Consider the following 25,158-nt stretch of genomic DNA (forward strand, 5'->3'; position numbering starts at 1 on the left):
TAATCAAAGTGTAAAATTTACCTTGACATGTGTTTGAAAAGTGACCCATTAAGAGTTTTCATACAGTGTAAATGTACTTCTGTTTGTCAAAATATTCAAATATGAAGTCATCTTCAATGAAAATTTGAATGCAAGTTTTCTTTTTGGCATTCGTAAGCAGTTGGTCTTGGCACTATCTGGTAGAAAATTATTTTCTTCAGATTCATTTTCTATGTCAGAAACCAATCAACTTTTCCAATTTGTAGTGTCTTAGCAATGTCTTTCACTGTAAATCGGGCATCAGTATTTTTCAGCACAGTGCATCCTGTAGTATTATATGGAGTAAAAAAATTTTTTCTTTGAGATTTATCGGTGAATAAAGTGAGGAATTTGTGATATTTTTGATCAACGTAGTAATATTCTGATCAACTGTCATTATTTATGTCTCAGTATACACTATATGTAAATATTACTTGAGTTGAGAGTAACATTGAAAAGGCCTTGCATTTTCAACTTAGGCACAGCTGTGGTTGAGAATGATTTTCAAGGGTGTGGGTGAAAATTTTCAGTGTAATTTTCAACTACATGCATTATTTAAATAGTACATACTAAATGTTTTACACAAATACATAAAATGGTGAACTATATACATGAACAGTCAACTTCTTTAAAATAATTCACTTGTCATCAAGCAATGTTCACTGATGCAAAATTCCATCATTACTTAATTAGGAGGGAATGATTTCATCATTCAGAGGGTAAAGTGTTTTTTAAATACACTGTATGTTTATTGTTAAGTTGAATTCAACTCTTTCCAAATTATATTCATCATCCATGTATATAAAATACACATGAAATGGGTATAATATACACTTATCCAATGATAGTGAACTGTGCACCATCACAGCCATGTATATATATAATTTCAGGTTTGACTTCTTTGGTGTTAGATAATAATTCTGAAATCCTTGTCAATACATAAGTCATTATGACATCATCAGGCTGATGCTGGAAATTAAAATTCCAAAAATCAGGTGTTACTTATAGCCATGGGGGGGAGGGAATGTTTTGAACTTTATATAGGAAACATTTTAACAGAAGTATAATAATGTGTTTTTTAAATGTGCTTATTGATGAGTCAATTCAAATCTTTCCAAATTATATTCATTATTTGTGTATATAATATACACATGAAATGAGTATTATATATCAAATATAATATACTGTATAATAAAACACTTATCCACTGGCTGTGTGCTAGTTCAAACCCTTGAATAGATGAGCTATCTATATTTATAAAAAAAATAGCTGAACTTCTATATTTTAAAAAGTAAAGTTGATTTCAGTGAAAATTGATACACATTTACACTGTGTATTTCAGGATCTTATGTTTTGAAGAAGCTATAAAAAATTGATTTGAACATTTGTATTATTTATGATTTGTTTTATATATTGTATAACTCATTTGTATTGTAGTATTTGTCTTCACTTGTAAGGGCGATTTTGTCTTAAATCTCGGTCATTTCAGTTTGTCTTTCCTATTATTATGTGTATTAGCTTGCACTAGTTTATACATTTTTTAGATTTTTAAATCAAACAAAGAAAATTTATATTTGTAATTATATGCAAATTTACATGTAAAAGTTTTTAACAAGAAAAGAGAATTTATGGTGATGAATAGCATAGTTATCAGTATAAGGTTGCAAAATAATTGCAAAGGTAGAGAGAGAGAGATTATGTAGCAGAGTCATAGATTATTAGCTACAGCAAAATATTTTGAGCTTAAAATCTTCTTTACAATTGAAATAATGTCTTGGATTAACTAATATTTTGGAGTGAAAGAGATGTTATAAAAAGACTTATTTATCTCATTAGTTTATGACTTAAATTATTTGAAGCCATCCAATAGTTGTAGGACTGTAGCTCTCTGGTGAGCAAATTAATTTGGACAGATAAATATTGGGTTTGCCTGTCCGTATTTTCAGAACCACCAAGCTATAGTTTTGCAGCATACAATTTACAACTTCTATATTTGAAAGTAGCAACAGCAGTTTGCATTTAAATTTATTTATTTATTATAATATTGTTTTCTTCACAATACACTACAAGTACATGTAGAATGTTTGCCAATGTCACCCAGTTTCATGTATTATGATATTTGTCAAAAGCAAGAATGTCAAATGTGACCAGTTTTTTTTAAGACCATCAGGAACACCTCAATTTTTTGTTTTTCCTAAGGAATTCATTATATTCCTCTTTCAAACATTGATCTTTTTTTTGTGGTTCTAATGCCTAGTAACAGGGGGAGTAATATTTATAAGGTCCCAGTCAAAATTCAACATGGCAGGTAGTTGCAAGCCTTCATCGATTTCGTAGCATATTCATCATTTTATCCTTCACGAAATTTTATAGACCCCCTAAACTAAAATCTAATGAATTGATAAACCTTCAATGCTTTTCTTACACATTAAAAACTAGTGGACCGAATTTTTCTTTTATTAAGAACAATATTTTAAAAGATTTTCCCTAGCCACCTAATCCTTTGTTTATCTTTAATTATTCTCCTTCTTGTGGCCCACCCGACCCCAGAGGACATACCCAGTGACTGCATTTCTTCAAGATTTTTTAAATGGCCTCATTGTATTAGTTTGATATTTTTTCTTTATAATCTTCCCATCAATTAGAACTTTGCCTTTCATTGAACAAACTGACTTTTTGCTCAGGCGAGCAAAATTTATCAGAAGTAGTGTTTAAAAGGAAATGGGATAATAATTAACTACTGTTGATAAACTTTTTTTTTTAATTTTACAGAATAAAGTGGTCGATGTTGATGGGACAAAGGTTAAGTTACAGGTCAGTTATTTTAGAATTCCCTACTCTACAATTGTAACGAAATAAACTTTTTTTATTAATAAACAGTAGTATGAAGTCAGCATGTCTATAATCGATTTTTCAAAATAGTATTCGTACAGTTTTGATCTGATTTTATACATATAACTATACACAATTAGATACATTATTGATTTGGATGAATGGTATGTTTCCTTGGCTACTAAAAGTATAATTTTCTGTAAAATACTTTCAAAAGTACTACCTCTCCTGTATAGTTTTATTTTGATTTCAGTGAATCTTTCTACGCAAAAAATAACAAGAGTTTTATTTTGATTTCAGTGAATCTTTCTACGCAAAAAATAACAAGAATCGTAATTCTGTTTTTTTTTAAATTAAAGTAATGGTGTTTCAATGGTTATTAGAAATAGAAATTTCTGTGGAATTCTTTTAAACTGCTTCTCTTCTATAATTACACATGAAGTCATAGAATAAAACTTGTCTCGAAAAGAAACTAAACCAATGGTCATTAATTCTGTTCTAAGTGGACGCATGGCATTAAACTACTAGCGTGTCTTCTCTTCTTTCAAGAAAAGAAATGTGTTTGTTGAATATGAGTTTGTTGCAGATTTGGGACACTGCTGGCCAAGAGAGGTTCCGAAGTATAACGCGTGCATATTATAGAGATGCTAATGGTAGGTTACGTCAGAACAACATTAGAAGTTCAAGTTCATTCATGAAGTTTGATCCAAGGCAGAAAAAAGGTCTTTATCAAGATTTCCATAAAGATAATTTCCCAGGAAATCAAATTGCAGTAGAGCATATGTAATATGTTCTAGATTCAGCCTCGCGATGCCTTTAGTAATTTCTTTTAAGGTCTTTTCAAATGAAATTTAAGGAGTTATATAGAATCTGTGTGTCATTTGGCATTCATTGATGGAAAATTAATTAAGACCTAATAATTTCCCTTGGTTATCAAAGTGATACTTGAATGACCTTGTACAATTTGAGGGACGTTGATATTACATGAAATAAAAATGTTATTCCAGATTTGGGACACGGCTGGTCAAGAAAGGTTTCGAAGCGTTACGCATGCGTATTACAGGGACGCTCATGGTACTTATAAGGTGTTGTAACGCATCATAGAAGTGGTCAAATGATGTAACACCCATTTTGATTACTTCTTATTGATGTTGCATGTCGTGGCGAATATTGTTGTTCAAAGAATTCTGTAAAAAAAAAGTTGTCTTCGTATTATTATTTTAGTTACATGTATATACATAACGTAATAAAGTCAAATCTGCAGGAATTGTAAGAATCATTCACGGCGTACATGTAAATTTTCAGTCAAGCAGGTGTTTTGTTTCGGGTGACCACTGTGAAGAGACTAAGCAAAAATCATGCATATAGAATTATCTCAGATAAGTGCATATAAAAACATCAAGTATGAATTTAATAAATTTTATTGTGGCGATAATTGGGCACGGCTGTTTATCCAGAGACACAAATTATGAAAAGCTATTGGTGTCTCTGGCAACACAACAAAGCAAATATTACATATTAAATATTCAAACTCAGGTTCAAAGTTCAAAGGTCAAAGTTCACAAACACCATATGAGAAAGTGGTAAAAGCCTTGACCCTGGGAGGTGCAGAGGTCAAGCACTTATTTATGTATATCTAAATCCAAAGTTTACTTTTCAACTTTCATGAGTTACATGACTGCATATAAGGATAGTTACTTAGTGCCGCTCGTTTACGCACATTTCAGCTTGAAAGAAACGGACAGCCGTACCAGATTCTATTAATCCACATTATTGTTTAATGTTTGTGGTTAGAGGAAAGTTATCGGCTTCTGGAAATGGTGCATGACTTGCTCTTGGAATGAATCACTTCCAAATAAATGGTTGTTCCTCACATCACTTTCACATTAAATGTCTTCAAAGTCCAGAATGCTGAGTCCATAGAGATACTTGTGGTTCAATCCCCTTGGCTGTTCCCTAAGGTCCTGGTTTCATCTCGCAAGTCCTGTCATGTTGAGCTTGATATTCACCAAAAGTCTTTGTCTGAAAGCATTAAAAAGAACCAGAAAAAGCAGTATCTGTTCTTAATGGGTGAGGTGGGTGGGTGTTTCAAATTCATAATACACAATAACAAGCTGGAAAATTTTTACCGACCCAAGATGATGCTGGAATATTGAAAAAGGAAGTTGCAACCAAAGCGCCCTCAGGTGTTTTTATTAAAAGGGGGAATAATCAACTAAATATTTGACAAGAACAATAATCACCAGAAATAAGTAATGAGATTTAGGTAAAGCAATTATGCACTTTCTTCGATAAAAGCAGCTAATTCAGAGTGAATTAGCTTTGAATAAAAGTTACACTGTCAAGGACTTCTTCTTACCACTTTCAACCATTTCACTCATTTAGTAAACGCTATAAAAGAAAAGGGTATAAATAGAATTTCTATGGAAAGAATGAATTTGTTTTTGCTTTCAGTGCTCACAAACAAGGGCAACCGCAAAGCGGGGCTTCCCTTTGAAAAGAGCATAAAATTTGATTTTTAATTATGTACAAAGGAGGACAGCGTTCGTCATCGATCTTGATGCAATTTACTTCAAGTTTCGCAGAGGGAAAAACCAACATTCACACACAATCACACCCTAGCGCGTTATATCCCCTTCAACTCCGTTTCGAGGAGATGATAAAATAGATAATATATATTGAAATTTTGGACAGTTTGACAAAAAAGCATACTCTTTGAGAGGATTGTATGTAAACAATATTGAATCACAATCATCAGAAACTTAACAAATCGGTTCTACGAGACAAATTGCGCCAAAGAAACTTTATATTTTTACCTATATTTATGAACCTATATTAACATTAAGCATATTAAAGAACACACAAGTTTTTAAAAAAAAGCATTAAATATTTTTATGAAGAACGCTTAAATATTCTGTTTGTTGTGTTGTAAGCTGCTGTAAAACGTTTTTTTTTTCCAATCTAGGAGTTTTTATTATTTTCTACCTATTTGGTAGTAAAAAAAATGATCATCTCTACAAGGTGTAAAGGATGTATTTTCTCTTTTACTTTTTAAATCTTTTGCATTTTGAACGTACATTTTGTATATTTTATAGACTCTTGCATATAAAAACGAATTTTTATTGCAATATTTAATTTATTTTTCAATGTACATACCATTTTTGGTAGCAATTGTTATGAGAATATACATTAGGCTGTTTAAAATTAATTCTACGTTTAACGTCACATCTAAAGTTCAAAACCTACGAGGGAGGGAGGAAAAAAATAAACAAACAAAATTTTCAAACAATTGTGAATTTATTCAAATTAACCTATTCATTACATTAAAAACATTACAATGAAGTAATAAGAGCATTTAATTGATATGACACCTAAGATTAATTTCCCTAGCAGAGTTTTTCCTTAGTATGTAAATCACTTTGAGTCCTATATTGTTAGCAAACAATGTAGTCTAAGACTGAATGTGCAGGAAAGTGGCTTTTATCTAGGCCTCAGTTGTCCTTTGGATTTATATTGCCACACGTCCATGGTACTCTGGAGGTAAATGCTTCTTGTGGGAATAGTTGATCAATATCTACAATTAAAATTATTGATGACAATATTTAAAACTGTTCCTGTTGAAATATCTCAAATTGAACTATGTCGTATTTTTTCTTAGTACTAGATCTACTAGCATTAAGTTTTGAAAGTGTGAATACTTATATCTGGACCATACTGAAAGCTGTTAGATTATCTTTAATACCTTGAATTCCACACTAAAGACAGGATTCTTCACGTCTTGGAATACCCCAACTTCTTTCCTTACTCTCCTTCACTTGAAAGGCCCTATCTTCAGTAAGCTTCTCCCTGCTCAAATGGTTATGACAAGTATTATTTTTTCCAAAAATTGTAGCTATTTGTAGATACATGAATTATGAAGAAATCATTTACTTTACTCATTACTGTTCTTTTCGATTTTTACAGAAATATTTTTAATATGAAACATGTTAGATTAGATTTGAATGATGCTTTCACTGTATATAAATCTTGGTTTTTGACACACTTTCCATTCAGTAAAAAAGTTTTTCGATTCTCTCCAAAAAACAATGAAAAGTTCAGCCATTAAAATCACGAACTGAGAGTCTGTCATTGTCAGTTTGAACATGTGATTCGAAGACTGACAAAAAAAAATCAACAAACTAGACTTTGTCATTAACTTCAATCATAAAATCATCTATTTTTTACTTACATTTATGGTCCCAAACTCTTTAATTCACTAGTTTTATTTAATAATAAACGAACTGCCTTTATCAAAGCACATTTTCTGTCACTACGGGAAGCAGAATTCAGTCGCTAATTGTAGAACCAAACCGGAACAGACATACGGAATTCCGAATTGTTTGTTTTTTTCAAAGACGAATTTCTCATAAACCTACGCGCGCGGGTGACGTTAAACGTAGTTTTAATTTTAAACAGCCTTAGACTGAGATACATTTTAATAAAATACGACGCACTTTTCAACAATTTAGAAATTCTTTTGATCCCCTTTTCATAACTGGTGATTTTACATGGCGTAAGTGCAGTTTTACAGTGAAAACAAGACGTAGAATATTTTAAAGCAAAGACATTACTAAGATTCCAATTTTGTGGGAGATAGTTTGGATATGATTTAAAAGAAAATATAAAATGGAGCAAATTCCCAACACACAGATATTAAAAAATTTAGGAAACCATTTTAAAGCATTATGATTGTTAAAGACACAATTTTAGCTAAATGTGCTTATGTTTCCATTATTGTTTATTTGCATTTTTTCATCGTAAGAAACTTTACATGTACATATTATGAATGTTTAAAACCCCTGTCACACCGGGGCTGCGTCCTCACAGCGACTGCACGGCGTCCTCGAAAAATGCAAAACGCCGAGGTGATCGCAGTGGAGTCTCCTATAGCGCCGTGACAACGCGGTGAGATCTCCACTGAACGCCGTAGGGTCGCGTAGGGTCTCCTAGAATGCCAGGGGACGGCGATCACTTTGGGCATGCACAAAGTACGCGTCGTGTGATCGCGGTCTGATAAGAACGCCGTAGAAACGCAGTATGATCACCGTAGCAGCGCAGTGAGATCTCCAACAACGCAGTGGGAGCTCCGTACGAACGCCGTGAAGACGCACATGATCGCGACACGAACGCAGTGATAGTAGACTGCGCCTCCACGGAGACCTCAAGGAGATGTCGCGGAGTCCGAGGAGATGTCACTGCGTTTCTATCGCGTTTTTACGGCGCTTTTAATGAGATTTATCGTCTCGTGATTTTTTTGACTGTGATTACACGGCGACAGCACGGAGTTGTCACTGCAATCATTGCGCTCCCATGGCGTTTCTTCAGCGTCCATGGCGATCACAATGCGCGTTCACGGCGTTGTTAGAGCGTTGACAGCCAGCTCACAAAACAAGAGCTATGGGATCATATTTGGTCAGCAATAATTCCAACGTATTTGTTGCACTCGGAGCATTTAAGCGAGAAAAAAAATGAAAGCGAAAATAACACCAGAACTTGTTCTGTTGTTTCACTTAAATTTTGTAGAAAATTTTTCAGTGTGTTTATTTTTTTTTTACATTCGTAATAAAATCAAAGAAAATCTAACAACACATCTGAACCGAAAAAATTGAAAAAAGGAGTTTAATCATAAAACTCAATAGTTTAATTAGTACTAAATTATTGAAATAGAATATTTTTAACTAATAAAAATATTTCTTGGCATGATTAGAAGTCTTTTCATCGTGTAGTTGAATCTTCAAACAAAAGTGTTTTACATTCCTACTGAATATATGTCAATTGAGTATAGCACGCATTGTGAACGTATTGTGAACGCAGCCAGCGCAATGAGAACGCCGTGAACACGAGGTGAAAACTCCTAACGCGCCGTGAAAACTCCGCGGAAGCGCAGTCAATCGCCGAGAGATCTCAGTGGGAACGCAGGAGAACGCCGTGAGATCGCCGTAGAATCGCGTCCGTCGCCGTAGGGACACTGTGTCATCTTCATATTGTGAAAATTTTACAGAAATTTGTGCAGTTTTCCTGCGATTCCACGGCGATTTAAAAATTAAGATAGAAAATACATTGTACTTGAGCTATAATAAAAAAATAATCGTTCAGGACTTTTAACGTATTTTTGTAACTTGTGTAAATTTAATGCAAAATTTAAAGTGACAACCAATAAATAATTTGAGGCATTTCCACCATTAAATGGTTTTTGATTTATTTTCAGCATTACTTCTTCTTTATGATGTATCCAATAAAGCAAGTTTTGACAACATACGAGTAAGTACACTTCCAATTTCAAAAGAAAATCAATATTCTTATGATTCAAATTTTATTACAATTTACACTCATTCTATATCTATTATATATTTGTCTTTGATGTTGCATGACAATTGTTTTATTGATTGAGAAAAAAGAGTTTATGTATTGTATAATATGTAGGCGTGGCTGGGTGAAATAAATGAGTATGCTCAGGAAGATGTCGTTATCATGCTGCTGGGTAACAAAGCCGATATGACAGCTGAACGGGTTATAAGAACGGAGGACGGGGAGCGATTAGCTAATGTGAGTTATATCTCACGTTATGTTCTAATAGTTATTAAGGACATTTCAGAAATGATATGCAAATTAAGAAATTAGGCCTCATATGGTAGCGTAATTACCTATTTGTAGTTATTTATAAAATTTTTTTCCCCTAGGAATATAATGTTGCCTTTATGGAAACAAGTGCCAAGACAGGAATGAATGTAGATTTAGCATTTATGGCAGTTGCAAAGTAAGTAAAATGCTCAGCGTTATTTAAAGACAATTTAACAATCACCAGATAAGACAAACTTAAACAGAGATACTGAATTTCTATGGAATAGTTCAGTTTTTGTTTAGCTTTTATACTGTGCAACTACAATGCTGTAGAAAATATACTTTTTTTAAATTGATTAGAGAAGTACTGATGAAAGAGAATCATTATTTTTAATCAAAGAGAACTTTTTCTGTGATGTGGTCCTTGTTCTTATTTGTTTATTTGTTATTATTTGATGTTTTCCAGATCTGACATCATGCAAAACAACTTTAATGATGTCCTTGTCGATTTTTACATTTTTATTATATAAATGTCCTTCTTTCAGGGATTTAAAGATGAAGAAAACAAGAAAACCTACTGATCCTAAATTCAGTGTAACGGACTACGTAAACCAAGAAAAACAAAGCATAGGTTGTTGCAGTAGCTAACCATATTTTATGTGCAATAGGATAGGCATTTTTAATCAATTATCAATGATTTAATCCAAGTGCTGCCGTCGTTTCTGTGGTTGTTCTGTTGAAATCCAAGATTCTGTTATTTATCAAAGATTTAGAGAAAAAATATTCCTTAGAATTTTCTTTAAATCTGCTCAATCAGGAAATACTATAGTATATTTTTGTTCCGTATTTTTGTTTTTCAATGTTATTTTCAAAAGCAATCCAATGTTCGCTTTTTTCACCTTTTTTTGTTTAAAAAAATCAATAGACCTAATTCATTTTGAAAGCATATTCATTTTGAATACATTGATCATGACAACTATTGGTAAGAAGTGGTTCAGTATGTGTTGTCTTCTGAGATATGGGTCACTTCTTATTGATATCTGTTTTACAACAGGCAATTTATGAATCTGCATATTCACCCACAGTAGATAGTGATTAAAAATATGAATTAAAAAATTGAAAGAATTATCTATATGCCTATCAGCAAGGACTGGCATATATAGAAACATTTTTCATATATCTAGGTTCAGATTTGTAATTTATATATTTTAATTACATAAAAAATTATCACACATTCAAAAATGCCTCGGAAGAGTCCATTTATAAAGAAAGTGCGCTCTCACAGATTTCAACCGTTAGAAGGTGATGACAGTCTTTGTGCTCATAATAACTTTGTTTTCATGTGAATCTATTATTAGAGAATAATAAAAAACCACACGTATATTTAAAACTCTCTGCTTTAGACACTGTTCTAAATCCACTTGTCTACTCTATAAATTAAAGTCAAATGAATTGTCTCAATTCTTTATATCCTGTATCTTTTTATAACCTGTTTTTGTTTATTTGTTCGTTGGATATTTCCAAAGGAATAATTATTTACACGATATCTCAAAAATGTGGCCTGTTTTGAAATCCATATATATTTTATTTGTTATTAGTTTTACAGTGGTCTTATTTTTCATTGAATGTAATGTTAGAATTATTTATAGTTTTAAGAGTGTATTATGTATTATGAATAAGGTTTAGTGGATGTAGGAAAATTAGTATATCGTAGATGATTCCATACACATTTATAGGTAGATGGGCTTGGAATATCTTTTTTATTTTAAAATATCAGATGAAACATGATAAAAAAAAGTAAATGAACGTGACTGAATGATTATTACATTCCATAATACTTAGTATATTCATTTCTGAAATTAATCAATGTTTAATTCATTTACGTTAATAAATGCTAAAAATGGTGAATATACTTTACATGCAGTAGTGACTTTGGTGCTCTTCCATTCTTTACTCACATAAGAACAAATTTTCATTTCACTGCTTGCATTAAAGATTAGTCCAATAGATTTTTACCGTCTACACCTCAAGGTTTCATATTAGTGTGTATGGTATGACGTTGTTTACAGTGAAATTGTTGTGCTAAGATCTGATATTATTGTTTTAATAAATTGTTACAAAAAATTGTTTCGTGTTTTTTGTAGTTGATTATAACAATTTGATGATTTTCTTATTGATGTATATTGATAACTTAAAATTGTATGCATCAATTTAGTAAATAATGCTTTGATATTGTTGTGTGAAGAAGAATGACAACAGAAAAAGATCAGTTTCACAAACTATCCCAGACTCTATCAAATTTTAATCTACATATTTATACAATTTACACTGTATAATACAAATTTAATGCTGTGTTAATATGAATAACATATGATTGTGTATTACCCGGTGTTGTACATGATTTTCTCACCAATAATAATAAAAACATTATTTAACTTTAAAAAATCAGCATGAGGAAAAGAAAGAAATGTCAACCTCAACTAAAAAGCTAGTGAATTTCATTTTATTTCTTAAAATAAATCGAATGTTCTTTAAAAAATTATTCAAAAGCTGAATGGCCAATTCGGAGGAATATCGCTGCTGAGTCTGTGATAGTTTGGAAGTTCTATGTTGGAACATATAATTTTCAAAGTAAGTTCGAAGAGAATATTTATTTCATAATAACATGCATAAAACATTTTTAATATCCCAGGTCTGCATGTACATTGTTGCTTCAAATGTACTTCTAGAATGAAATATTGAATAATGAAGAAGAAAATAAAATACTGTCAATTATAAAATATATAATATTTCTTGCAACAAATTGATTAACAAAGCATATAATATTACAAGGTTTTGAGAATATTAAAACCTTGCCACACGATTTCACACCCATTAAATTACAATAAATATAAGCTTTTAATTAAACCATCATGGTTCATGAAACAGTTGCGTAGAATCCTTATTTTTGTAACAATTCTTTATATTGTATAACCAACTTGGGCTGAATTCTTGAAAACTACGAATACATTAACAAACAAGTATACTTAAAAATACTTTATCGTAATTACATAACCGTTGGATAATTCATCCTGTGTCGCAAAACTTTTGTGCTTGCACAAACTTGAACAGTTAAAACCAACAGCAATTTCTCATTAAACAATTTACATCTTTTTTTTTCAGGATTTATGGACTATAACTGGGAACTATTTGGCCTTCCTTTACTCTCGCAAATAGGTTCAAACAATTAGAGATACATTTGCATCTTGCTCTCATTAAAGTTTCTTTGGATATCAGCTTCTTGGGAATCTCTTTCACACCAAGATTGATCCAACTCATGCATCTCTCCATATTTCATATGGTCGGAACTATGATGAGGTTTTTTTGAGTTTTCCATTACGACAAAACTCTTTTTTTCCTAAAACAAAGATAACAAAAAGCCAATACTTAAACTTGCATTAATTCAAAGCCAATATTAAAACTTGCATAAATTCACAATACAATAATTTCTTTTCTAAATCGTACAACCAGTTTAGAATTGCACAAAAGTTTTTTTTATCAAAGACAACTTGAAATTCGATTTTTACCTGTATTTCGCTGAAATCGTTGAATGTATGTCTTATTAAAGCCAATACGTTTGACACGTCCACGCTTCCGTTTCGCATGGCATTCAACTTCTTAAGGTTTTCTAAAGAGAGACATTAATATGATACATAAAAAGATGGATATTAAGTGAAAATTTCTAAAAATGTAAAAATTTACAATGTCTAATTAACTCTAACCTTTTCCTTCTTTGCTTTCTGAGATATTGGACTTAGAGCCAAACTTGAAAAACATGCCGAGAAAATTCTTTGCCGATTTCCAAAAAATATCTGTAATGCCAATTGTGTCAACATATTGGGCAGTTTCTGCTTTGACATCTGCAATGCTTTTGTTTAAAATAGCAGCAAACATAGTAAGTAATGTCATGATAACACACACCATGTAGGTAAAGTAGTAAAACTGAGCAGTCTTAGGAGCGGCAACCATCAGGGTATCGAGTTTGTTTTTACCAATAAAAGTATTTGCAAGGGTACTACACGTCGCAAAAACACTTTTATACCCTTGAAGGTGAACACCAAACAAGAAATATCCGAACAATACGAAAGAGGAAAACATAACAATAAACACAATACTAAATCCAGCGATCTCTTCTGCTGCATTTGTAACAACAGAAATAATTTCTGTGAATTTCCGGTTGTATCCAAGTATGCGCAAAACCTTTATAGTGGATATGAAGACCATTGTAGAAAACAGAGCGTTGAATAGGTTATCCCAAAATACAATGTGTCCAAAGTTTATAAAGCGGTTTGTTCCACTCAAAATATCATCCGAGTACATTTGCATAGCCTTCTTGGCGTCTATATAGCGAACAATGTAAATTGCAATACAAGCAAATCCTAACAAGGTTATGAGAGAATCCACTATGTTCCAGGGAACTTTGAAGAATTTACAGCAACCCTTTGTGGCACTTTTCACAATAATATGAATAAGATAACCGATTAGGTATGCAATAATCACGATGTAGCATAAAATAGCAAATGCCCCTACTTCGTCCGATGAAAGTACTGGTCTAAAAGATTGTGTGTCTGTCCAAATCAATGTACCTCCAGTTTCCGGATACTCACAAAGAAACATTGCATAGGCAAATAAATTTGCATTGGGATTGTAAACTGTGAACTCCATAAATATTGCTCTCGTAGCCCTGTTTATCCAGTAATATTTAAGAAGCTCGTTCAGCATGGCGACAGCTTGCTCCCTGTTTTTAGTAAATTCTAAAATATATCCCCCGCCGCTGTACATGTTATAGTCTCCTAAAACGGAAAACCCCCAAATATCTTTTGCATCTGTGTACTTCCAAGCATTTGCAGTGAGATGAATGCTCTCGTAAACATTGCCACTACATGCTGTTTTGTTATATGTGTTCCATCCAATGCAAAATGACGACTTTTCTTCCTCCAGCTCTGCGTATTTTTCTACGCAGTCCCTTGGCCAAGTGATACTCCAAACTTTGCAAATCTCTGTGAAAAAAAATTATAAAAGTGAATATTATTTTTTGCGCATTGGACAATACAAAATCGCAAATATTTTAATGCTTCTTTATTTCTGTTTTACCTCTTTTTCCTCGAAGCTGTCTCAGACGAGCAGGACCAACCCGAATACTCGATCTGTCCCCGAACCATTTCTGTTCAGTAACTGATAAAGGTTGTCCTCGATAATCGTTTTCCGGATAAAAGGTTGGTATGAGTGTTCTGTTGATCCAAGCGATAAAATCCAAAGTTTCATTTACCTATAAACAAACAATGATGATCCCATTTATTCAATTTTTTAAATACTGTTACACATGCAATTTCATTGTCTTCTATTCATATATTTTTTTAAAAGAAATCATGCTTACATAAAAAAGGTAATATACCAAAATCATTAATTTAAGTGACGGTAAGTGAAAGTCAAATTTTAGCGGGTTTGGAAAAAATAAGCATTTTGGATTTTATTTCGTGGTTCGGATATATTTTCAAATGCTTGTGTCAACTTATTTTGTAAGCTTGTGTGCTGTAATTGAATTCCTTGGTGTCTTCATGCAAATTTAATAAACCTCTAAGAAAAATACGATTCCGTCAATATCTTAGAAGCTCTTTACGTACTGCTGAAAATCCAAGTTGGGAGCCACTGTTAGCAATTAAATAATTATCCAGATTCCATTTAAGGTTGAAAGAACGCAGATCTCTCTGCAAGAAACTGGCGCTGTACAGCACAAAGATATACAAGGAATAGATTAGAATATTGTATGTCGCTCTTCGTGCCCTCTTTTCCTCCTGCCTTTTCTGCCTTAATATTTTCAATTCTTCTTCCGAAGGGGGCTCGTTTTTCTTCAGAATATCATTTATGAGAGCTGTAAATATAATTCAAAAATCAACGAAATATAGTTTAGCAAAGAATAACAAGTAATTTTCAGTCACTTCTATAATTCTAAATTTAAAAGCATTAAATTGTTAGAATTAACAGAACGCAGGCTCCCCAGCAAATTTTAATTGACGGTCTTGAATAAAATTATAACAAACTACTTTTCCAGGAAAAATTATAATAACAATAAGTGTATCATTATATTCAGTATAAGTATTGACTTAAAATATGATTTTTTTTGTTTAGTTGTTCAAAAAGAAGAAATGCATAATGATACCCAGAAAACTCTGTCTTGAATCGCCATTATAATGAACTGAAGCTTTTCGCAATTCCTCAGTGTCGATCGACGGAGGTTTTTCTTCCTTCATACTTTTGAAGATCGTAGCAAACAGCAAGGACACAAAGACAACCTTAATCAAAATTACCACATAAGGCATCTTTTTATCATGTGATAAATTGATTTGTTTTTTAAAGAATTGTTTCATATATTAATAAATGTCAAGAATTTACCCCTAATTGTTTAAAAGAATATAAAATATGGGAAAATTATTATGATTTTGAAGATTCCTATGATACATAATTCTTAAAATATACAATGTAATTAAAAAACCTCAGATAAGTTTTATTTGAATGAAGCGACATATTAAGCAACTTTAAAAGCAACTTTTTAAAATCATTCCATACCTTTAAAGGGTCAATAAACAAGAAAGACTCAAGGAAGGAAAGCAGAAAGGAAGTTAGCCATTCCTCGGACTTTTCTTTCCCCCACTCCATAGAATACAGTATTAAGAAGAACGAGCTAGCTACAGCAGCTAAAACAAGAATAACCCAAGCAACATACACAGTCCAGAAAGGCAAAAACAAATTACTGTCTGCAAACATGATGTCTTCGTTCAGGGCCTGAAGAATATAATTGCTCTTGGAATCCACGTGTTTTGCAGATATAGAATGCTTTTCAGAAACGGTATTTTTTGGTAAGTCCCCTCTTCGCCTTTTCCTAAGTTTACTTTTTCGGAAGGCTATGATTACAAACAAGATGGGCGGTGTTGTAATGATTACACCAATAACCGATACATATAAAGTTGAAAGTGAAAATCGAAGGAAGCCTATTTCAACTTGAAGCGAAGAGGCATCTTCAGTGGAGGATCTGAAGAACATTGCATTTGAAATCATAATCAACAAAAGGAGAGTCATTAGAGTAGCAAGTCTTTGCACCCTGGTAAAGCGACTTATATTTGGTCTCAAGAGAAGGGACACCCATAAATGATGATCCGTTACATTTAATTGTGAGTTCTCATTCATCAATGTTTTGAAAGAATTCAAGTTCTCTTTCGTAGAAACTGGAAGCACTCTTTCAATCATTCCGTCATCTTCATCCAAAGACAGCCATTTCTCACAAAGGAATACGTATCTAAATTACAAAAATATACTTAAGACTATAAATAAATGCATTAAGGTTTAATAATCCTATCACAGTTTGTCAAATCACTAAATACAATACTAGTCTACTTGCATGTGAAAATACGTATCAAGTTAGGATTACCTGTCCTTTTCTTGTAAATCATCAACTATTACTCGATTTAGATACCAGTTTTTATCTGTTCCTTCTCCAGAATTATCATGCCAGATTCGAAGATATCTCAAGTCCCCTAAAGGTTCTTTTGTACCCATAAAATATCTATTGATACTTGCAACGCTAAATCCCTGTAAAACAAAATTTAAGTAAAAGGATCAATTAAAAAATTTTTAGAAAGTAAATTATACAAATAATATATTATTTTAAAATAGATAATAATTATTAAGTTCACCAAGTTTACAATTAAACAGACCCTGTCCGTGCCGACATATTAATATCCTCCTCATCATCTAGATCTTTGATATTATACGATCGACGACATCCGACGAAATCAGTGTTGTAATATGTGCAATGCACTCACTCAATAGGCCTACACTTTTAAAATGAATAAGCTCCCTTAACCCATTAATCTGTTTTTAAAATAGGAATTCTAAAGATTGTGAAAAATTTACCATGTTTCAAATAAAAAATCATGAAATTTTGAGTAAAAGAATCCAAAGACATTCACAATATTAATTTACCTCTCTCACTCCATCAGAGAGTACCCTGATATCAGAGTCTTCCTCATTTCCCACCAATACAAAGTTGACGTTGGATTTTGTTCCTGCTCCTCTCCGCATTCCTGTTTGAACGGTAAGAAGGTAGAAATACTTGTCTTCTGCGTCGTGGTCCACCAAAAAATATGCAGCCCACTTTCATGAAAAAAGAATAATAGTGTATTTTGTCATTTATTAATGAGAAAACAACTCACGTAATTACATTTCTATTAATGCAATTATAATGAATTAGAATTCGAACAAATCGCTTTTAAATATAAAATGTTATTCTTTTTTATTTACTAACTCTCGTTAAGTCCTTTACGTCTTCCCTGCGCAAGAAAATGGCTGCAATGACATAGATAACGAAGAGGCCAATTACAGGACCATACGCGTATGCATTTGTAGCGTCGAATTTTTTGAACACGGTTAAGAAATCAATCATGTTAGGTGGAACATAAAACGTTGTCGAAAATGTGTTTCCACTACAGCGGCAGACTGTATCGTTAACACTACTCATCTCCAGAACCTGAAAGAAAAAATGTCTAAATAAAAACCTGCGCAAGTTGGAGAATCATATTTTGCCATGTCAACAGAACAATTCTAAAACACTGAACTTGTCTAAGCCATCATGCTCTTGAAGACACATTTTGTGTTTAAATAGACAGTGTCAGAATACACAATGTAAAAATCCTCGAATTTCAAAATAAAGAGCATGAATATATGATTGGCATTCTGGGTGAACCCCCCCCCCCCCAGAATTTTCACTGCAAAAACATGGTAATAAGTAATAGTTATGAAGCTCAGATGTCAACTGAAACAAAACAAATTTGGAACGAACCAAACACTAACATTTAAGGCAAAAGAAGTTGGATCAGATGCCTTGGCGAAGAAAGCTTCCCTATTAACCATTGAGACCTTCTATATGCTCCATGAAAAGTGTCTTTAAATTTTAAATAATGTTAATTTTTTGAGGACTTAGTTTTATACGTGAACATGTTAAAAGTTTTTAGTTTTCGTATCCCTTTAAAGGAGTAATCCTGCCTATTCTTCAACTACAAAACTATAACTTCTTTTACGATTAATAACCAACACTTTTCAATGGCTGTAAGTGCAGAGTATAGATCTAAATCAGAGTGACACCTCTATATGATCTAAATGTACTCAAAAGGGGCGTTACACGTTCAATAATCTACTATTTTTAATGTAAAAACACTAAGAGTTTGACAGTTTTCCGTTTTATTTTGTTTGTTTGTTTGTTTGTATAATACGACAGAAACACTATGATCAGATAACACATTTGCACTCATGAGCTTACCAGCTATGGATGCTATATAAAGTTTACCATTAATTTTAAATCTTACCGTGCAGCCATCGGAGGACCATGCTCCCTGAGAATCATTCCATGATCTACACCCTGTGGTAAAGACAACCAAGCTGAAATTCGCTTGAACTGGAATAAACAGCGGTGATGCTGTAGTGGGGGCAGGCGTTGTTTGATTAAGCTCTGCTTCTCGCTTACGTCTCATCCGGGTAGGTGTAAACCCACTGTAATCAGGAACTAAAATAACAAAATAAATACAATTGTCGTGTTTTCTTTAACTGAAATTTTAAAAAGGCAACTGAATAAAGCTCTAATATTATTACGCTATAAGTCAAAATATTTTACCAGTTTACCATAACCCATATAACTATCTATTCATAATCTGAAAAAAGAATTATTTTTAAAAAAAATTCATTAGCATGTCGCGCATTAAAAATAATTTGCATTAACATTTTATGAAAAAAAAACTCAAAAAATTGTATCTTGTCAATTCTTTTTTCGATCTACATTTATTATTAGCAAACAAACCAGTATGGGTGATAATACTTTCCAACAATCATTGTGATAACAGTTTTGAAGTATGATTTTCATTTTCAAATGTCACCCTTGTTAAAGAAGCAACAGATACATTTACTCGGAAAACAAACTATGATGGGTCAGGAATCTATTTATTTACTTTAAATGGTGAAAGTGAAGATGTAGCATCTATGTAAAGGAGTTTTGAAGAAGTCTATGTACCGATCGTAAGTTTGTTTGTTTGTTTTTTTTTTTTAGAAATTCAAACTCCATATATGTACATGTATTGTCCTTATAATAATCTTTTTCAATTCTTTTTAAAAGTTTTTTTTTCATAATTAAAGCAAGTGGTTATTACGATCTGAGGAATTTTCATCATTATATGTATGTAATTATTATCATAATGAATATTTTGTTTCAGACCATATTTTACTTCAATACTTGTTATCTTGAGAGCTGTACTTTGTGTACATAATTTATGCAGCAACATTTACCTGTTTCTGGTTTTACTCCAAGATAGCAGGTACCCTTTGCACATAAACCTTGTTGGAGAAATATTTTGAATCCAATATCTTCCCAGTCGCGCATACCAACTGTTTTGATGAAATCATACGACGTTGACGTCGGATATGTTTCGCTACTGACATAAAATGTGTACAGAGTGAAATTTACTGGATTATTGATGTCAAAGCCGTCCGGATTCATGAAAATTATTGCAGCGTCATCATCATTTATGACATCATAAGTGAAGAAAATCATCTTCTCCGGATATTCTGGGTTTATGAGCGGTATAAACTTCTGGTATTTAAAGTTGCCGTTATTAGCAAGCTTAACGTCAAGTTTAATGTCATCACCAATGTCAAAAGTGGACACGCCCGATGTTAATGCCGAGGCGTTCTTTCCATAGATAAATGGGTTCTTAGAGAAATAATTTATCTGAAAAGAAGAAAGCATCAGAATATTGATTAATCAACAAGTCAGAGGTATTTCAATGTCATTTTTACCGGATGTGACATTTGCATTTCAAAGTACACTTACATACCTTCATAGCAACTATAACGTCAGTGAGCTGCTCAAACGTTCCGTTTGACGGTTGGATTCCTACAAAGTATTCGTCAGTTCTGTTTTCAATGCTGTCCACCGTTATCTTTTCCGTTATTACAGAAACAACGGTTCTTTCCATGATATGCCGCTCACCAAGAACAATGGTTCTAAGGATAACATTCTGCATTCGTCGCAATATTTGTTGCATCATCGGAAAATAATTCCCTGCCTTTAATAAAGTAAAATCAACTTTATCACTAATTGGTATTTTTTCACATCACTTTAGATAAACAAGGGGGCGAAAAAGCAAATAAGAGACATACCAACGCATATGTACACAAAATCTTCAATGCAATTTTCTCATTTATATTGATAAATTAAAATTTTTGTATCATAAGATATTCTTAAACGAACAATCGCTATATATTACCAGAAGTTTTAATACAAAATTAAATTAACAATTAACAAAAAATTAAACATGTACTTCTATTATTCGAAGAACAATTAACAAAAAAATAAACATGTTGAGAAATTCGAATCCCACTGTGGGACGTGGAGACCAGTCCTTCGGATGAGACCGCATAAACCGAGGTCCGGTGTCGCAGTAGCTGCTGGCACGAAAAAGACCTCCTACCCCTGCTCAATGGCCATGATTGCCAAGCATAGGAAAAAATTTGCAGCTCTCCAACGCCAACTGGTGGCGTCTTTATATGAATGAAACATTCTCCACAGGGACGTTTAATAACATACATACACAACTTATAAATTCAAATTAAAGGAGCTCGAGGTGCACAGTTGAGCAGGAATTATATAATCATGATAAGGTCTTTCAGTCATTTGATGAATTTATTATACAGAGATTAACAAATTTTACAAAAAAAACATGCTGCATGTCCTTAGATATGTTTTCTTATAATCTAAATTTACAATTTAGCAGAATTGCAATTTCATAATTGAAGACGAATGGATGTCAAAAAGTCGTTATACTATAAAATACCCTCTTTCCTGGACAACTCTTACATTTGTTTGCAGTAACTTTCTAATTATTGAGGTTTGACTGGGAGTGACCTTCAGATTTGTATAAGGTTTTGGAATTTTAGTTTTCATCCTTGGGGCTATTAAAGTTCAAATACGTCCTTTTTACCCTCAAAAAATATTTCCTGAAGTTCTACTAATTTTTTGAAGTATAATCAACTCATCTTTCGGTTTCCTGGAATCTTTTAAGTTATTCTGCAGTTAAACCAACTCATCGTTAAGAAAATGATGATTCTTAGAGGTTTCGGAAATTTAGTTCTTAAATTAAACAAAACTGAGGGAAACTGGGAGAAATGCTTTATAAACCTGTGTCCCTATTTTCCTCCAACGTTTTTTAATTAGTCAATTTATCCTTTGGAATATAATTGGTGTGTCCTACAGTTGTGAAACAAGGATTTGGAATTTAAAACTTCATCTTTGGGGTCGATTAACGTCATTTTTCTACAAAACACTGGGTTTCTGAAGTTGGGGAAAACATTTTTTTGTTTAGAATTAAGAAAAATATAAATCTGAGGTAAAGAAAAATTTAAGATCAAAATTGTTGATGCAGTTAAATAGATCTCAGCAATCTTAATAAGCATGACTGATTGAAATATCTTCAATACATTCTTTAAAAGTAAACTCAGTTCTAGCATTATTTTAAAACAAGTGTGGTCAAGTTCAAAAGATAGGTCAGGGTCTAAAAAGTTGATGCAGTTTAACATATTTGATAAATATGTTTAGGAAAAGATTCGACAAAAATATGTTAAGGTTTTTATAAGTGAAATCACCAATAATGTAAGAAAATGAGGTCAGAGTCAAAAGAAAGGTCGAAGTCAAAATATTCAGATGCAGTTGCATGACTCATTAGTATATGCATATGGAGTATGATAAAAATATCTTTAATAGTTTCCATCCTTCCGTCACACTCTGTAATTATCTAAGATTCAAAGAAACACTTCATGACACTTTTATCAAACTTCATCTGCTAAAACATACTGATGAGAGCTATTCAAGAGTGTACATGTATTAACAGACGTACCGAACATGGACGCGACATGTCCAAGTTTATTCGTTTTATGTAAGTTTATTCGTTAAACTTCAGATTCAACAGATGACAAACTAGAATTAAATATATATTGTAATAAAACGTATTTCATAGGACTTATGTTTTTAATTAGTGTTGAGTACAAAACATTAACATTTTTGCCTTGTTATAGAAAATGCATATAGTCTATAAGCGTGGAAACGTTAACAGCCCAAAGCAAAGCTTCTTGGTGTTTCTGGCGCTCAGCATCTCTTACAAGAATATCTTTGATATCAGCCTTGACTATGGGTGTGTTGTGATCTTGTAAATGATCTGGGAGCATGACGTCAAGTAGACGGTTTATAATCCTGTGTATAACTTTAAAAGAAAATAAATGAATCAAAGTAAATTTTGCAAAACATTAACAAACATAATAAATAAGATTCCATAATTATTTACCGCTCATTCCTTTTTCTAAATCATAACAGTCATGGTGCAAGAAATACTTAATACTAGTAATCATTTCATGTCATGGTTGAATGAATACATTTTAATTAGTTTGTTCAAAGAAATTTATAAATCAACTGAAAAGATTCGCTTAAATATACATGCATATTCCATTTAAACTAAAATTTGGTACATGTGATACGGAAATCTTGTCCTTAAATATAACCTCTAGTTTTAAGTTTACTTAGTTGTTATTATTTCCCGGGTCTATTACCTGCCATTCCTTGTAAAAATATCTTTTCTATCTTTTCTTATGGGTTAATTGACTCCTTTTTCCATATATTTTTCCGCAAAAGCAAACTACGTAGAATCATGCATTGAAGCACTTACTATTAATTTAACAAGAGGCCCATGGGCATTATAGGTCACCTGAGCATTATGCAAGAACTTTACAATGATTGAATTTCATCCATGGATTAAGCCAGATGCTATAGCATTTACAATTTTGATCATCATAACTATACACTTAGCAGTTGCTTAGTTTGGTTACTTAATACCCATAGGCATCTCTTACAAAATGCATTTCAACCAGTAATATTCAGCAATAATCAGTAGTGCCACTATCACACATGAACCCTTGACTCTAAGGCCTAGATCCACACATTGCACAATTTTTATAGGCATCCTTGTATAACTTTTCAGAAGTATTTGATTAATACCAAAGCAAATTTTCAAACAATTCATTATTTTTCAAAATTAATAAGGTACCCCTTTATGGTACTACTGACCCTGGGGGCCTTTTCACAATTCACCTGGGCCCTTTCATAACTATATAGGTAGTTCATATGCTTAATACCCAGGAGCAGAGAAGAAAATATTCAAAGATTTAATGTTTTTTCACTATATAATCAATAGAGGTAACACAAAGCACTCCTGGGGCCATAAAATTAACAATTTTGGTAGAGGCATTCTTGTTCATCATAACTATGTACTTATTTAGTTTATTTAATACTTTGGAGCAGAGAAGAACATTTTCAAAAATTCATATATTTTCACTATATAATCACTGAGGCCAGTAACACCAGAATCCCCAACCCTGGGGCCATAAAATTCACAATTTTAATCAGGCACTCTTGCTCATCATATCTATGTACGTAGTAACTTTATTTAATACCTAGGAGCAGAGTAGAAGATTTTCAAAGGATTTGTGTATTTTCACTATATAATCAATAGAGCCCCAACCTAACACCAGAACCCCTGACCCTGGGGCCATAAAATTAACAATTTTAGTAGAGGCACTCTTGCTCATCATAACTATGTACTTAGTAAGTTTATTTAATACCTAGGAAAAGAAGAACATTTTCAAAGAATATGCATTTTCACTATATAATCAAAAGCCCCGCCCTAACACCAGAACCCCACCCTGGGGCCATAAAATTCACAATTTTGGTAGAGGCACTCTTGCTCATCATAACTATGTACTTAGTTAGTTTATATAATACCCAGAAGCAGAGAAGAAGATTTTCAAAGAAATAATGCATTTTCACTACATAATCAATAGAGCCCCGCCCTAACACCAGAACCCCTGACCCTGGGGCCATAAAATTCACAATTTTAGTAGAGGCACTCTTGCTCATTATAAATATGCACTTAATTAATTTATTTAATACCTACGAGCAGATAAGAAGATTTTCAAAGATTTCATGTATTTTCACTATATAATCAATAGAGCCCGCCCTAACACCAGAACCCCTGACCCTGGGGCCATAAAATTCACAATTTTGGTAGAGGCACTCTTGCTCATCATAACTATGTACTTAGTTAGTTTATTTGATACCCAGAAGCAGAGAAGAAAATTTTCAAAGAAACAATGCATTTTCACTATATACTTATTTAGCCCCACCCTTGCACAAGGGCCCCTGACCCCAGGGCCATGAATTTCACAATTTTGGTAGAAGGACTCAATGTAATCATTTCATGTCATTACAATCATTTAAACAGTTTGACTGAAATTGATGTCCAGAAAAGAGTAAAGATAGAAGATTTTTAAAGATTGCAAAAATTCGATATATGGTTTTGGCCCAAACCAGGCCCCTTTAAATATAGGGATCATGAAATTAATAATTTTTTTCCCCTTCACCATAGATGCTTTGTGCCAAATTTGGTTGAAATTGGTTCAGTGGTTGCAGAGAAGAAGCTGAAAATGTTCAAAAGTTTACGAATTTTTCCACAAAAGCAAACTATGTAGAAAACAGTGCATTAGGTCACCTGAGTGACTCAGGTTTCTTTAATAAACATATAG

The 25,158-nt window shown here is 32.5% G+C and overlaps 2 protein-coding genes and 1 long non-coding RNA gene across 9 annotated transcripts in view; 1 reads left to right on the forward strand and 2 right to left on the reverse strand.

The window, feature by feature from the left end:
- LOC134252437 (ras-related protein Rab-37-like) overlaps window positions 1–11,577 on the forward strand; it is a 40,555-nt gene extending 28,978 nt beyond the window's left edge. For 5 of the 7 annotated variants that reach the window (XM_062734928.1, XM_062734927.1, XM_062734922.1 and 2 more), the window contains exons 3-8: window positions 2,791–2,832; window positions 3,437–3,503; window positions 9,098–9,150; window positions 9,313–9,435; window positions 9,570–9,646; window positions 9,996–11,577. In XM_062734928.1, coding sequence (XP_062590912.1) covers window positions 2,791–2,832; window positions 3,437–3,503; window positions 9,098–9,150; window positions 9,313–9,435; window positions 9,570–9,646; window positions 9,996–10,098 — 465 coding nt within the window. In that variant the 3' untranslated portion in view covers window positions 10,099–11,577. Of the gene's footprint in view, window positions 1–2,790; window positions 2,833–3,436; window positions 3,504–3,857; window positions 3,925–9,097; window positions 9,151–9,312; window positions 9,436–9,569; window positions 9,647–9,995 lie in introns of all 7 variants that reach the window. The other 2 variants (XM_062734923.1, XM_062734925.1) reach the window with 1 other exon arrangement.
- LOC134252397 (uncharacterized) lies at window positions 6,308–7,291 on the reverse strand. The gene is made up of 3 exons (XR_009988964.1): window positions 7,079–7,291; window positions 6,593–6,696; window positions 6,308–6,424 (listed from the first exon to the last, which is right to left on the reverse strand). It is a non-coding gene; the product is annotated as an uncharacterized LOC134252397 (long non-coding RNA).
- Window positions 11,578–12,086: 509 nt separating the features above from the next.
- LOC134252414 (uncharacterized) overlaps window positions 12,087–25,158 on the reverse strand; it is a 31,085-nt gene continuing 18,013 nt past the window's right edge. The window contains 14 exon segments of the mRNA XM_062734886.1: window positions 12,087–12,847; window positions 13,017–13,117; window positions 13,212–14,489; window positions 14,584–14,758; window positions 15,114–15,361; window positions 15,650–15,782; window positions 16,057–16,783; window positions 16,916–17,076; window positions 17,470–17,640; window positions 17,792–18,013; window positions 18,849–19,045; window positions 19,819–20,260; window positions 20,367–20,597; window positions 22,495–22,787. Of these exon segments, the coding sequence (XP_062590870.1) occupies window positions 12,677–12,847; window positions 13,017–13,117; window positions 13,212–14,489; window positions 14,584–14,758; window positions 15,114–15,361; window positions 15,650–15,782; window positions 16,057–16,783; window positions 16,916–17,076; window positions 17,470–17,640; window positions 17,792–18,013; window positions 18,849–19,045; window positions 19,819–20,260; window positions 20,367–20,597; window positions 22,495–22,787 (4,550 nt within the window). The 3' untranslated portion in view covers window positions 12,087–12,676.

This window comes from Saccostrea cucullata, unplaced genomic scaffold, assembly GCF_032062105.1.
Source record: "Saccostrea cucullata isolate Sc308-1 unplaced genomic scaffold, CSIRO_AGI_Scuc_v1 ctg45, whole genome shotgun sequence".
Taxonomy (NCBI): domain Eukaryota; kingdom Metazoa; phylum Mollusca; class Bivalvia; order Ostreida; family Ostreidae; genus Saccostrea; species Saccostrea cuccullata.